The 13,466-nt window shown below is 43.7% G+C and overlaps 1 protein-coding gene across 1 annotated transcript; it reads right to left on the bottom strand.

The window, feature by feature from the left end:
- Positions 1 to 87: 87 nt before the first annotated feature.
- Positions 88 to 12,978, bottom strand: LOC146549617 (uncharacterized). The gene is made up of 3 exons (XM_085261359.1): positions 12,766 to 12,978; positions 326 to 424; positions 88 to 234 (listed from the first exon to the last, which is right to left on the bottom strand). The coding sequence occupies exons 1-3, from the start codon at positions 12,868 to 12,870 to the stop codon at positions 124 to 126; spliced, it is 315 nt and encodes a 104-aa protein (XP_085117485.1). The 5' UTR covers positions 12,871 to 12,978; the 3' UTR covers positions 88 to 123.
- Between the last annotated feature and the right edge of the window lie 488 nt (positions 12,979 to 13,466).

Raw genomic sequence — 13,466 nt, 5'->3', positions numbered from 1 at the left:
TTTCACAATGTGTTAAAGCTTCAGTCTGTATCATACTGTGTGTGCTATGTGAAATATTTTAATCTAAACAAAAAAAAACTCTTTACAAAAAGTTTTCTCATATTTATTAAAAAGCATTATCACTCAGAGGCTGTGGAGAAAGAAATGTGAACACCTGGAACCCCGCGGGCACTGACACAGCTGACCTGAATGACTTGTCTGACTCCGCCCCCAACAGAACTTCTCCAAGTTACACTGAAAATGAATCACAGTGGACACTCAGGTGGCATGCTTTATTTTGAAAGGACTTGAGTGGTTCTTCCCTGAGGTGTCAGTTTATTTTTACCAGGACAGTGACTCTGCGTCTCTTCAAACGCCGACAAAGTCCAGGAAGTCGTCTGAAGATGTTTTCCTTGACAGCTGAGGCGATGTTTGAAGCATTTACCTGAGAGATGACACATATTAAAGGTGTCTTATTCTGCTTCATATTCCATGTTTTTTAATCAGAGACTCTGTTAGTGTATCTTGGCATGATTCACAGGACAAAGTAATGATTCTTTATCTTATTCTAGGACTTGGTGCAGCCCCTCAGTTCATACTCTGTCTAAATAACAAGTTTTAGCTCTGCCTCTTCAATCTAATCCAGTTATAAACCACATTTAAAAACTATAAAGTTCGCAAAAGTGCTGTACATAAATATAGGGAGGTCACACAATGAGAATATAATTAAAATACAAAATGTAAAAAAGTTGACACACCTACATAACAAACACCAACACATGACTGTAAATACAAGCAGAAACAATCAAATTAAGTATTCATCTTTCACACTGTGCTAAAAGAGTAAAACTAGAGACAATTTTTTTCCTGGTTGGTGAGCTTCAGATAGCCAGCAGAGGGGCAGCCAATTGGTGCTAAAACCAATTATGGAGACGACGTTGACCATAAAAGGAAATCTGTTACACATTGATTTCAGTGTGCAATTAAAGTAGAAAAGTGTTTGGATCAAATCTATTACTTATTGATTTCTTTATCTTATTTGAAACTGTGCTTAATCAGCGGTGGAAAGTAACAAAGTACAAATAGTTTTCTTGCTGTACTTGACTAAAATTCTTTCAGGTGTCTGTAATTTACTTGAGTATTATTTTTTCTGATAACTTTTTACCTTTTCTCTCTTCAGTTTAACACAAATATTTTAACTTTCTGCTTCTGACATTTTCTAAACAGGCTTTTATTTACTGTGTCAGGAGTAGTGTCGTGGATGAGAGAAGGAGGACCCAAACACTGGACTCACAGGCAGGTAGGTGAAGGTGGATGTTTATTGCCGATGGAGTGAACAAACAGTACAGAGGTAGGAAATGGCTGGCTGGCTGGCTGGCTGGCTGGCTGGCTGACTGACTGACTGACTGACTGACTGAACGAACGAACGAACGAACGAACGAACGAACGAACGAACGAACGAACGAACGACTGACCGGTTGACGAACTGAACATACAGACGACATTAACATCAATGACACGACAGTGAACGAGTAGAAACAGAGGGCTTAAATACACAGACTGATGAGGATGATAATGAGAGACCGGTGAGTACACAGCTGAACATAATCTGGCTAATGACACAAGACGAGCAACACAGGAAAAGCAGGAAGTGAGCACATGGAAGTGGCAAAATAAACTGAACATGAACAAAACCGAAAACACTGGATCACCGACCCAGGAACCCTGACAGTACCCCCCCCCCCCCTCCCCCCTCCACAGGCTGGCACCCGACGGCTAAAAGAGAAAAAAAAACAACCCCAGAACAAAGTGGACTTGAACGGCCTCTAACAGCATTCAAGGTTCAAAAGAGGATAAAAGGGAATAACACTGGAAAATAATTTTAAAGTTACTATGAGCTCAAGAAATCACAGCAAGCACACAAGCTGTTTATTGTGAACTGTGTCTGTGAAGTTAGGATTTTTTAAAATTGTGAAACATCATCATAATAATGGATTGCATTTATATAGCGCTTTTCAAGACCCTCAAAGCGCTTTACAGTTCCACTATTCATTCACTCTCACATTCACACACTGGTGGAGGTAAGCTACAGTTGTAGCCACAGCTTTCAAACTTTTTGATTAAACTGTATTCTGCACACCTGGTAGCCACCTGGAAGCCACCTAAAGCTGGATTGTTAGACCATGTGGCACTAACAAGAATAAAGTACAGAGCCATGAAAGAGGCAGAAATGTTGTTACTGCACGGCGTCAACGCGTTAGCGTCGTCCAGTCCCGAGCCTTATCTCCTACAGTCTTAGAAACACAAAACTCAGCTTGTTATTTGGTGGTTTTGAAACTAAACTTAAACAGTCCTTTTTATCTGGTACTGAAACTCAGCTCTCACAAAAAGAAATGGCAGTATGGTGTACATTTTAGGACATCCGTCAGGTCTCAGACAAAAAGCTGTCAAGTGTCAGGTCTCAGACAAAAACTCGTCAGGTGTCAGGTCTGAGGTGTCAGGTCTCAGATGTCAGGGCCTCAATTGTCAGGACTCAGGTGTCAGCTCTCAGTTGTCAGTTCTCAGGTCTCAGGTGTCAGAACACAAGCTATCAGACAGAGAGAAGCCTCCTTCAGGTGGCGCTGTTGTCAGGTCCCAGCCAATGACTGTAACAAACATGGACGACGTGACAGCGTCAGTAGTTCATACGATGCTGTTTTATGTTCAAGGGGTCTCCTTTCTCATACGTTTGATTCTAATTACATTACATAATGCTGTGAAATTGGGGTGTGATGTAATTGTAACAGCTTTGACTGGAAGCTGCAGTCACGCACAAACTTACGTATCTCTGTTCGGGAATGGGAGATAGAGTGGGGGTGCAGACAGGAGCTCCAGCGTTTACGTTACAAAACCATGACGACTGTTTTAATCTGACAGCCTGAGGTGTTCTTCAGTATACTGGACTACCCGACAGAAGGACCCGGCACCCCGCTGCACTTTTTCGGTAAGTTAAACGTGTTTGTAAGCTTATCCGTAACCACCATTCTTAGCTAGGTCCTGAGACCTAGCTATAGTGATGTTCGATTCGTGAACGAATCATTCAATACTCGATAATTACTTTACTGACTCGTGAATCATGATTCACAAGCGCAACTGACTCAATGACTCATCTCTGTTGCTGTTAGCAAACTAATTCCATTAGTAGAAATATATCTAGCTTATAATTAAAATTGTGGGGAGAAAAAACAACAGCCAGTTTCTTAACAAAAACATCTCTGCTCTGAACTGGAAGAAAAAACCCTGAGTAGAAGCTCACATCAAGACAATAGCTCCTCGGTTCACAGTAGCATCTCTCAGCAAACATGCTAACAGCACATTTGAGTTACCCCTCCCTTGCTGTGCTGAATCGTAGCATAAGCGAATCACTCAGGACTCACTCACCCCCTCCCTCCTGGCTCACAGCTCAAACGAGTTGAACGAATCACTGACTCACTCACCCCCTCCCTTCCTGTGCTGAATCGTAGCATAGACGAATCACTCACTCACCCCTCCCTCCTGGCTTACAGATTCTTCTTCTTCTTGGTTGGCAACCAGTGTTGCTAACTTAGCCGCTATATTTAGCGAGTTTTCAGAGTGAAAGCGCGTATTGCTTTTACTCTCAACAAGCAGCAGGTGCTGTAACGCAGTCAGTTCTTCTTTTACTCTTTTACTCTGTGATGGCCAAACCTGTGGCCACACTCTAAAGTCGGTAACTTTTGTATTTTCATTCTTCATTTGAACATAGTAATATATTTTAGTTGCCAATAACTTTGATTGGTTTGGATACATTTGTTCTATTTGTAAGCGCGCACATTTAGTTTACTTATGTATTCATACTACTTCATTTCTTTGCTTTCTGACTAACTTTTGTCTTTTTATTTCTTACCTGCCATCATCCCTGGGAGTTGCTGGACAAAAGATGGTAGCCAGGGTTTGAAACCATTAAATATGAAGGAAGATAATTGGACCACACCACCACTTCCTGCTGAAGGGGGTAATGTGTGTTTTGTTTACTTTAAAAACAAAGTATTTGTATTTAATTAAATATTTGAGTTTAGGGTTTAATGGGGTTTTTGATTTTCTTCTTTGGTGTTTAGTTTATTAATACTGCATCGTTTGTGATTTATGATTGTGTTTGTTTGCTACCCCTCATGTGTCACAATGGTCTGATCAGCCATTATATATACCCTTGTATGTCATTTCATGTTAGGTCAATTATGTATGTTTGTAGCAGTCATTTGGTTTGTTAAGTTTGCAGTCGTTGCCTGAGTTCAGTTTTGTTTCTTTGACCTCTTTTATGAGCTCAACATTTATTACTCTTGTGAATATAATTTTTGGGGGTTAAATAAATGGAAACTATATTTTTCTAATAATTCCTGGGACGACTCCTGTTTTTCAACTCGGTCCATCACATACTCTTATGCTGTTTTGTGGATCACAAGGTTTAAAACTACTTATAAACACACACACACAAAGTAACTCCACCAGAGTGCCTATTTCGGGTCACTTTTGCCGGTCCAAGCCCAGGTAAAGGAGCAGGGTTGGAATTGTGACATTAAAAAAAACAATAATTGCTAAAAGAAATTTAATTTGTAGTTCTAAATAAACTCTAAATGCATTTAGGACATTTTTTACTCACTTTATGTCTCTTCCACGATGTTATTTCTCTCTCCAACAACATAGGTTACAATTAGATTAGCATGACCAATTATGCAAATTAGGCGATGACGTCATTTAGCAACTTCTAGCGACTTTTAGGACAACCAATAGCGATTTTCCTTACTGAGGAGTTGGCAACACTGTTGGCAACCAATGTTAAGGCGCATTACCGCCCCCTGGCTCACAGCTCAGTGCACATTTAGATGAGAAAATATATATTTGACACATTTAAGGAAAATATTAATAAAATAAAATAATAAATAAATAAATGTTCCCTTTAGAATTTTTTTTGCTCTATAAAATAGTTGTTTTCTTTTACAATCATTCATCTTAGCAGTAGGATTTACATTAAAAGAGAAACAAACAAGTTTGAGTGAAAATATACATTTTTGCACTCTCTGGTTAACTGACTCAGTGACTCAAATGACTCAAGAAATCTGATTCACTTTGGTGAGTGACTCATTAAAACTCGATTCAGGAAAAAGAATCGAATTTACCATCACTACCTAGCTAAGATGAGCACTCTGCTGTCAGGGAAACTTGTTTTGTAAAGTCCGTTTAGCTCTTTTAGACTCAGGGGGTGAACAGAATTTGATTGACAGCGGTCTGGTACGTCTTCTCGGTATTAAAATGCGACTTCTAGAGGTCCCTGTTTCGGTTTTTGCCCTCAATGGTCAGGCTTTGCCCTCAGTCACCCATGAAACGGAACCTGTCTCATCAATTCTCTCGGGCAATCATCGCAAATTTCTCAGTTTTTTTGTTTTCGCGTCCCCTGATTCCCCTGTAGTCTTGGGCTATCCTTGGTTCGAGCGCCACAATCCCCATATCAACTGGGCCACCCGTCGTATAGAGAGTTGGAGTAGCCACTGTTTGTCACACTGTCTGCGGTCTGCTTTACCTCCCTCTGCGGCCGGTGCTCCCGAATCGACACAAAAAGATTTGGACCTGTCGTCTGTGCTGGAGGTCTATCATGATCTGAGGTCAGTTTTCAAACGTCGCGCTCTGTCTCTGCCTCCCCACCGGCCATATGACTGTTCTATTGAATTGTTGCCTGGAGCTTTGCTGCCTACTAATCGGCTGTACAACCTCTTCAGGCCGGAGAGGGCTGCCATGGAAGCCTATATTACGGAGTCTCTGGAGGCAGGCTTGATTCGGCCGTTCTCTTCACCCGTGGCTGCAAGGTTCTTTTTTGTAGGGAAAAAGGATGGATCTCTCAGACCTTATGTTGACTATTGTGGACTTATTTCCATCACTGTGAGGAATAAATATCCCCTTCCACTGCTTTCTTCCACCTTTGTTCCGTTACAGGAAGCGGTTGTCTTCACTAATTTGGACCTACGTAATGCGTATCACTTGGTATGCATACGTCAGTGGGATGAGTGGAAGACGTTCAACACTCCGCTGGGACATTATGAGTATATGGTAATGCCATTTGGACTGACTCTGATCAATGATGTGTTGCGGGACTTTTTGAACCATTTTGTCTTTGTCTATCTGGATGACATTCTCATTTTTTCCCGATCACTGGATGACCACGTACAGCAGGTGCGCTGTGTATTACAGTGGCTTCTGGAAAATAAACTGTTAGTGAAAGCTGAGAAATGTGTCTTCAAATGCGGGGTCAGTGTCCTTTTTGGGTTATGTACTGGAAAAGGGACAGCTCAGAGCCGACCCCTGTAAGCTTGAAGCCATTGTGTGTTGGCCGACCCCTTCCACACAATAGCAATTGCAGAGGTTTCGCTAATTTTTATCGGCAGTTCATTAAGAATTTCAGTCGAGTTGTGCTTCCGCTTACTAGTTTGACATCTCCTGCTCGTGTTTTTCAGTGGACGGCGGAAGCCGAACGGGCTTTTTCACGGCTTAAGGAGCTGTTTTGCTCCGCTCCCGTCCTCGCCCGCCCCGACGTGTTCAGACAGTTTGATGTTAAGGTTGATGCTTCCGATACCGGCGTGGGAGCCGTGCTGTCTCAGATTTCGCCGGACGATGGGCATCTCCACCTGGGCGCTTTTTTTTTTGTTTTTTGTTTTTTTGCCTGTTCCGCTTGGATCTTTAGCCATCAAAATTGTTGTCTGAAGGCCAAGAAAGATGCCAATCGGCTTTACTTTACCAATTGGATCATCATGGCCTTGCCATATTGGTCCATTTGATTGACCTCATAATTATGTATGTCCGCCATGTCCGCGCGCATCCTGCATTGGCTGCACACTGTGCGCTTTGCCTGTCATCCCGGCATTTATCGTATGGTGTCTTTGTCGAAACGGTCCTTTTCGTGGCCTTCGTTGGAGAGGGATGCGCGCGAGTATGTTGTGGCTTGCGAAGTTTGTGCGCGTTCTAAAAGCCGTCACCAGGCGCCTTCTGGGCTTTTGCATCCCCTGCCCGTCCCCAGTCACCCGTGGTCGCACATCGCTGTGGACTTCGTCACAGGGCTGCCGCGTTCCTCTGGTCACTCGGTCGTCCTTACCATCGTGGATAGATTCTCCAAGGCTGCCCATTTTGTTCCCTTGCCTAAACTCCCTTCCGCCCTTGAGACTGCTCGCTTACTCGGTGTTCATGTTTTTCGGTTGCATGGGATTCCCCAGGACATTGTGTCTGACAGGGGACCTCAGTTTGTGTCACGTGTGTGGAAGGGGTTTTGTGCTGCCTTGGGGGTGGGGGCGAGCCTCTCCTCGGGCTATCACCCACAGTCTAATCGACAAACTTAAAGGACGAACCAACAACTGGAATCCGCGCTCCGTTGTGTGGTTTTGGCTAATCCTGCTTCCTGGAGCTCTCATCTCTCCTGGATAGAATATGCGCATAACTCTCTCACCTGTTCTGTCCCCAGTTTCTCTCCGTTTGAGGTTTGTTTGGGTTATCAGCACCCACTGTTTCCTTCTAAGGAGGCGGAGGTTGTGGTCCCAGTGGTGCAGGACCACCTGCGCCGCAGCAGGAGGATTTGGCGTCAGACCAAGGCGGTGTTGCTTTAGACTGTGACACGAGCTCACTGTACGGTGGATCGGAGGAGATCCCCTGCTCCTCTATAATCCATGGGACAGAAGGTGTGGCTGTCGTCTGCAACTGTTCCTTTGAAATGTATGTCTAGAAAGCTGGTGCCCCGTTTTCTGGGTCCTTTCACTATTCAATGCTTCATTAATCCTGTATGTGTCAGACTGCAACTGCCCGCTTCCATGAGGATTCATCCTACTTTCCATGTTTCCCAGCTCAAACCTGTTTCTCGCAGCCCGTTGTGCCCCCCGTCCGATTCCCCCCCCCTCCCCCGCCCGCCGGAGTAGTGGATGGCATTTCTATCTATTCAGTCCGGCAGCTACTGGACATGCGCCGCTGGGGCCAGGGCTTTCAGTTTTTGGTGGACTGGGAGGGGTACGGGCCTGAGGATCAGTACTAGATTCCGAGTTCGTTTATTGAGGACCCTGATCTCATTGCTGACTTTTACAAGAGACATCCTGGTAAGCCCTTCCGGGGGCCGCCCGTTGAGGGGGGGGGGGGGACTATTAGGAGTTGGTAGGGTTTCTCTGGTGTGGTGTCATGGGTTTGCTTCCTTTTTCAGCACAGGTAGGTGGGACGGTGTCTCACAGGATGCTGTCACACCGGTGGTACATCAGACGTCATTTGATGGAGCGTTATTTAGGAGCAGCGCGACAGACATCTGGTGTCGGAGTATTGTTGCCTCCCTGAGTGGTAACGTGTTTGTTAATCTCTGCGGTGTGCACTACAGCCAACCCATGTTTTGGATTTTGTCTGCTTACCTGTTGTCCTGTATCCTTAGCCGGATCCATCACCCGCTTGCCTGTCAGCTGCTGGTAAAGCCGTATTTCCGGGATCACTTCAAACATCAATCGCATCTTTACCTTCGCATCCTGGAGATTCTCGCCCAAACCTGTACTGCCAGTGTGAGAAGTGAGCTCTCCAACTCTCCCCATGTTTATTGCCGCTTTTTACTGATTGTTTGGTATCTCCAAACCGTCCAAAGACATGCAGCTTGTGGGGATAGGTTAATTGGACAATCCAAATTGCCACTAGGTGTGAATGTGCGAGTGAATGTGAGTGTGAATGGTTGTCTGTCCCTATGTGTTAGCCCTGCGACAGACTGGCGACCTGTCCAGGGTGTACCCCGCCTTTCGCCCTATGACAGCTGGGATAGGCTCCAGCGCCCCCCGCGACCCTGAAAAGGATAAGCGGAAGCGAATGGATGGATGGATGGATGTTTGGTATCTTCCCCTAAAATTTCGTTTTCCTTTTTCTCGTAGATCAACCCTGTGTGTGCCGATTATACCTTTCCCTCCGAGTGCGTGTCAGCCCCCTTTCCTGGTTTCCCTCCGTTTATTTATCACTGTACATAATCTCCCACCCTGTGTAAATAATCCAGACACTGTAAATAAAGAGCACTTTCTGCATTCCCTGCGTTTGTTCTGCCATAGAGTCCATTCGTTCAGCCTAACAGACAAGCCCTGGGAATCTTTAAGAGAGAATGTGCAACTAACTTTCTTATGTATGTCTAATTGTGTGAAGTTGACACATGGCAAGGGCCATGTGGCAAACGAGGATTTTCTGGGGAGGCTTAAATTACAGGTGGAAAAAGGTAAAGTGATGGAAGAAGAAAATGAGATGCAGATGCAGACTGAGGCTATGAGAGAGGCGACAAGAGGATCAGTGAGGGGTGGAGACCACCTCCAGTTGACGACCCGCAGAGAGCTGTACCACTGGGCTTCCTAGAGAGCATCAACAGGAGATGGTGGACAACAGAATGGTTATCTGAAGGATAAGGGGAGCATGCCAAGCTCCAACCGAAAGCACAGAGGAAGTTCAGGGATGGCATCATGATTCTGTAAACAACACAGAAAACAGATGCTATGGCGGTGACAGGAACTGACTGACGGCAATTTCTCAAAGATTATCACCTAATGTTTTTTCGCTGTGCCATACAGAGGTTGACACTCTACAGAGGGTCTTCCTTTGTGTCATTGTTGTTGTCATTTGCATTATGAACACTTCTACAAGACTGCTGCTGAAATTTTGAGCCATGGACGTGGTCATGACTCAACAGGAGGGAGCAGCATAACAGCAGTAAAACAACTGGATCCAATTTCCTTTTAAAAATAACATTGCTGAAAGATCAACATGGATTCACCAGAGTCACTGCAAGAAGATCACGCACCTTGACGCTGAGCCCGAGTCCAACTACAAAGGGGGAAGAAAGCCTCTAGGACCTTCCATCTCAAACCCGGTGAAGAAACCAATGACTCCCTTACCTTTAGTCAGCAACAAGGATGACAGCGTGGCTGAAAGTATTCCTGTTCGTGACGACAGCTGAAGCACTATGGGACCGAGGAAGCCACACTCAATAACCTCATGGCTATTCTACAAACTTTTGGTGGCAGATGATGAACACCACGGCGCACCTTAACAACAAGATGGACTGCTACATATGTGCCCACATGCCACTATCCACTCACAGCTCTGGATTATGGCCGTATAACATTCTTGCTAACCGCATCCCAAGGTGGGGTGTGTAAGCTAATTGGTGAGACATGTTGCACATTCATTCCAGACGAATACTCCACTGGCAGGACCTACAGAACTTAACCGTGCTGCAAAGGCATGTGGCAGACCACACACCATGAGCCTCAACACAGGATTGGCTCGCATGGCTGACTTCTGGACCTTGGTAGCACATGCTACTGTAGATTGTGACCCCAGTATTTGTTGTTTTAGTTCTTATGTTTATTGCTGTGACCTGTATTCTCCCCTGCATAAAAAGCATGATACAAAGGATGGTGACTAATACCTTTATTTACTACACATTTGCCCAGGAGGACCCAAAGAAGGACATGGAAGATTGCATTTAAATGAAGTAAGCATTGAAAATGCACCTGAAAGTGATGCTGTACTGATAATTGAAAACACAAGCTTTTAAAATGTAAAACAGGAGGGAATAATGTTAGCAACCTACAACACATACATTAAACCTATTTAAAAAGCTACACATTGCCATTTAAAAAGCTAGAATGCTTTTGTTTGCTCCCGAACCCAACAACAAGATCATGTTGTTCCAACACATCTCTTCCTTAGGCTGACTGAACTGTGGGAGCACACTGCCTCCGATCCAGAGCTACAGAAACTGAGCACTGTCACAATGAAGGCCTGGCCTTGCAGACAAACTCAGCTGCTCACAGAAATTCGTGAATACTACCCATATCAAATAAACTCCCCCTTGAAGATGACATTGTCAAGAAAGGCCTGAAGACAGTGATCCCAAAGTCTTTACAAAAGGATTAAATCACTGTCCTCCACAGAGGGCACCCAGACACAGAAGCTACTAAACGCAGGGCCCATGCTATCATGTTTTGGCCCACAATAACTGAAGATATAGGGCAAGAAACAATTGCGTGTCTGGTGTGCAACAGTACCAGGCCACATAAACAAAAAGAGCCACTCAAGCTCACACACTAGGTTCTCCAGCTGAAAGGCTCATGTCAAGGCAAAAATGCACTATCATGCAACATCTGCTGGTTCCCAGGCCCAAAAGCAACACAGCTGTTAAGACAAGCCTAGTTCATAAGCGCCATGCACAAAATAAATGCTATGACAACTCCAGCAGACCACTCCGTCCCCTCGTGCTAAGTGAGGTTGTGAGGATGCAAACGCATCATGGACATGACTCCTTAGGGACTAATAAGAAATCCAGATCATACATTGTCCAGTCAGGAGGCGGAGAGTATAGGCGGAACCGCAGGCATGTCCTCCCAGTCCCTGAAGCACCACCACAACACAGAGATTCCCACGATGACTCTACCGTGGTCCAACCATCAACCGCCTGTTCCCCAGAGCACAAAGAAAACGAAATCCATGGAAACTACATGTAACGTGATGTTGACAAGGTCAAATGTTAAATGTTTACTATATTCTTACCAATGACAGTTCCAGGTTTGAAGTGAATGGTTAATGTCCAGGCTATAATGTTGTGGATTAGAATCTGTTGTTTATACAGTCTTAACCTAAAGAAAGGGGACATAGAACATCTGACTGGTATTGTTTAATAATGGGGGTTGAATAGGGTCCCGAAAAGCGCTATATAAATGCAATCCATTATTATTATTATTATTACCTGTTCAGAATAGTGCACTGCGCATGCATGCAGTAAGAAGACGCTGGAGTCAAGCTGCTTGCATGTAATGCCTGCTCAGTTACCCATTAAACAAAGCTTGCAAGGAATCACAAATCCAGCGTCTTTACTAAACATCAAACATTGTCCTTTGAGATTTTAACATAAGACTGAGGATGATATAAGACTAAAGATTTAAACAGTTTTAGATCCATTACACTCACTGAGCACTCTACAGCCTGGTAACACATAAACTTTAAATAAAAACTAGTGTAATTTGTTCTTTTCATGTAATAACATCGTTCACATTATGATCAACAGCTAGATTCACAGTTAAGTAAACCTAATGAGGGAGACCATCAGGACCAAGCTGGGTTTCCTGGGTCCAGAGGTTTGGAGAAACTTCCTCCCTTTCTTTTATCACAGCTGTCCTGTGCCAGATGTTCTGTTGACCCACTGAGAGAGGCATAATTTCAGAAACATCAGAAAGACTAAAGCTCATTGCATAGATCAATGATCTTCACCATTGATCTCTACAGCTCCCTCAGAGGGAAATCTTCAGAGCTTCACTGTTGGCTCGCTCCAGAAAATGGATAAACCAAGTTTCATGAACAAGCGTGATGGACACCTTTGCTTTGTGTAATGTTAGAAGTACTCAGATAATCTTCAGAGGCTCTGGACTTTTACATAAAAATATTATATTCAGTCCTGTAGAAAGTTATATATTTAAATATACATTATCCTGTCTGGTTACTCTGGAGCTGTACTTTTTCAGTTTTATGTCAGTAAAGAAGTTCAATCCGTACTTCAACTTTTACTGAAGCTTTATTTTAACACAAGTATCTGTACTTCTACTGAAGTAAATATTGCCTGTAAATTTGCCACCTGTGGTATTAATCTGAATAATACACTTCTGATTTAAGTCAAAATCAGAGCTGACTTTGGTTGCAGCTGATTAGCTCAGTGTCAGGGTTACTGGTTTTCTTCCCAGCTTGCATTTGTCCTACCTGCAGAGGGGGAGTTCCAGGACTGAAGTTAGGTAAATGGCTGTCAGCTCTCTGCAGAGAGATGCAGACCAGCAGCAGAAACACAGAGAATTCACTAAGCTTCATCTACAATTTCATCAGGTGATTAATAAATCTTGACAACCCACAAATGCCTTGTCTTCTTCTGTGAAAACAAAAGACTGAAGCAGACAATAACTGAAGAGAGATTCAGTAATCCTCTTAGCCTGCTTTAAGAGTCACATGACTAGAGGATGACATCACACTGACGCGCCAATCACTGATGGACATTTCACTGTTACTGCATCACAGTCACTGATGGACCTCTGACCCCCTTATTAATCAGTTGCCTACAGAACATCTGTTTAAATAAAGCTTTATTTTAGAAAGAGGCTTTATATGAGGCTCCTTTTTTCCAAGAAAGATGTACAGGTCTTTTTCTACACAGAACCATACACCTGTGTGTACCTAGGTGTATGTTTTCTTTCTTATTGGTGTTTATCTTTATTTGCTCTTTGCTTCACTGCATAATGAAAAGCAGTTTAATTAACTGCATTTTCATTACTTGCTGCAGCCCACTTCTGTTGCTGAAAAAAAGTGTGTAAACTTATTTTAAACTAAAACATTTTTAGTCTTACTTAGACCTTTTCAAGAATCCAGGGTTGTGGTTTTTGTGTTGAGCAGGAGTTCCTATCGGCTGTAAC

The sequence above is a fragment of the Mchenga conophoros genome, linkage group LG22 (assembly GCF_057382185.1).
Source record: "Mchenga conophoros isolate Kocher_MC1m ecotype Shallow Benthic linkage group LG22, M_conophoros_male_GT1.1, whole genome shotgun sequence".
NCBI classification, from domain to species: Eukaryota; Metazoa; Chordata; class Actinopteri; order Cichliformes; family Cichlidae; genus Mchenga; species Mchenga conophoros.
Note: the sequence above shows the minus strand (reverse complement) of the source record. Positions and strands in the feature narration are given on the sequence as shown.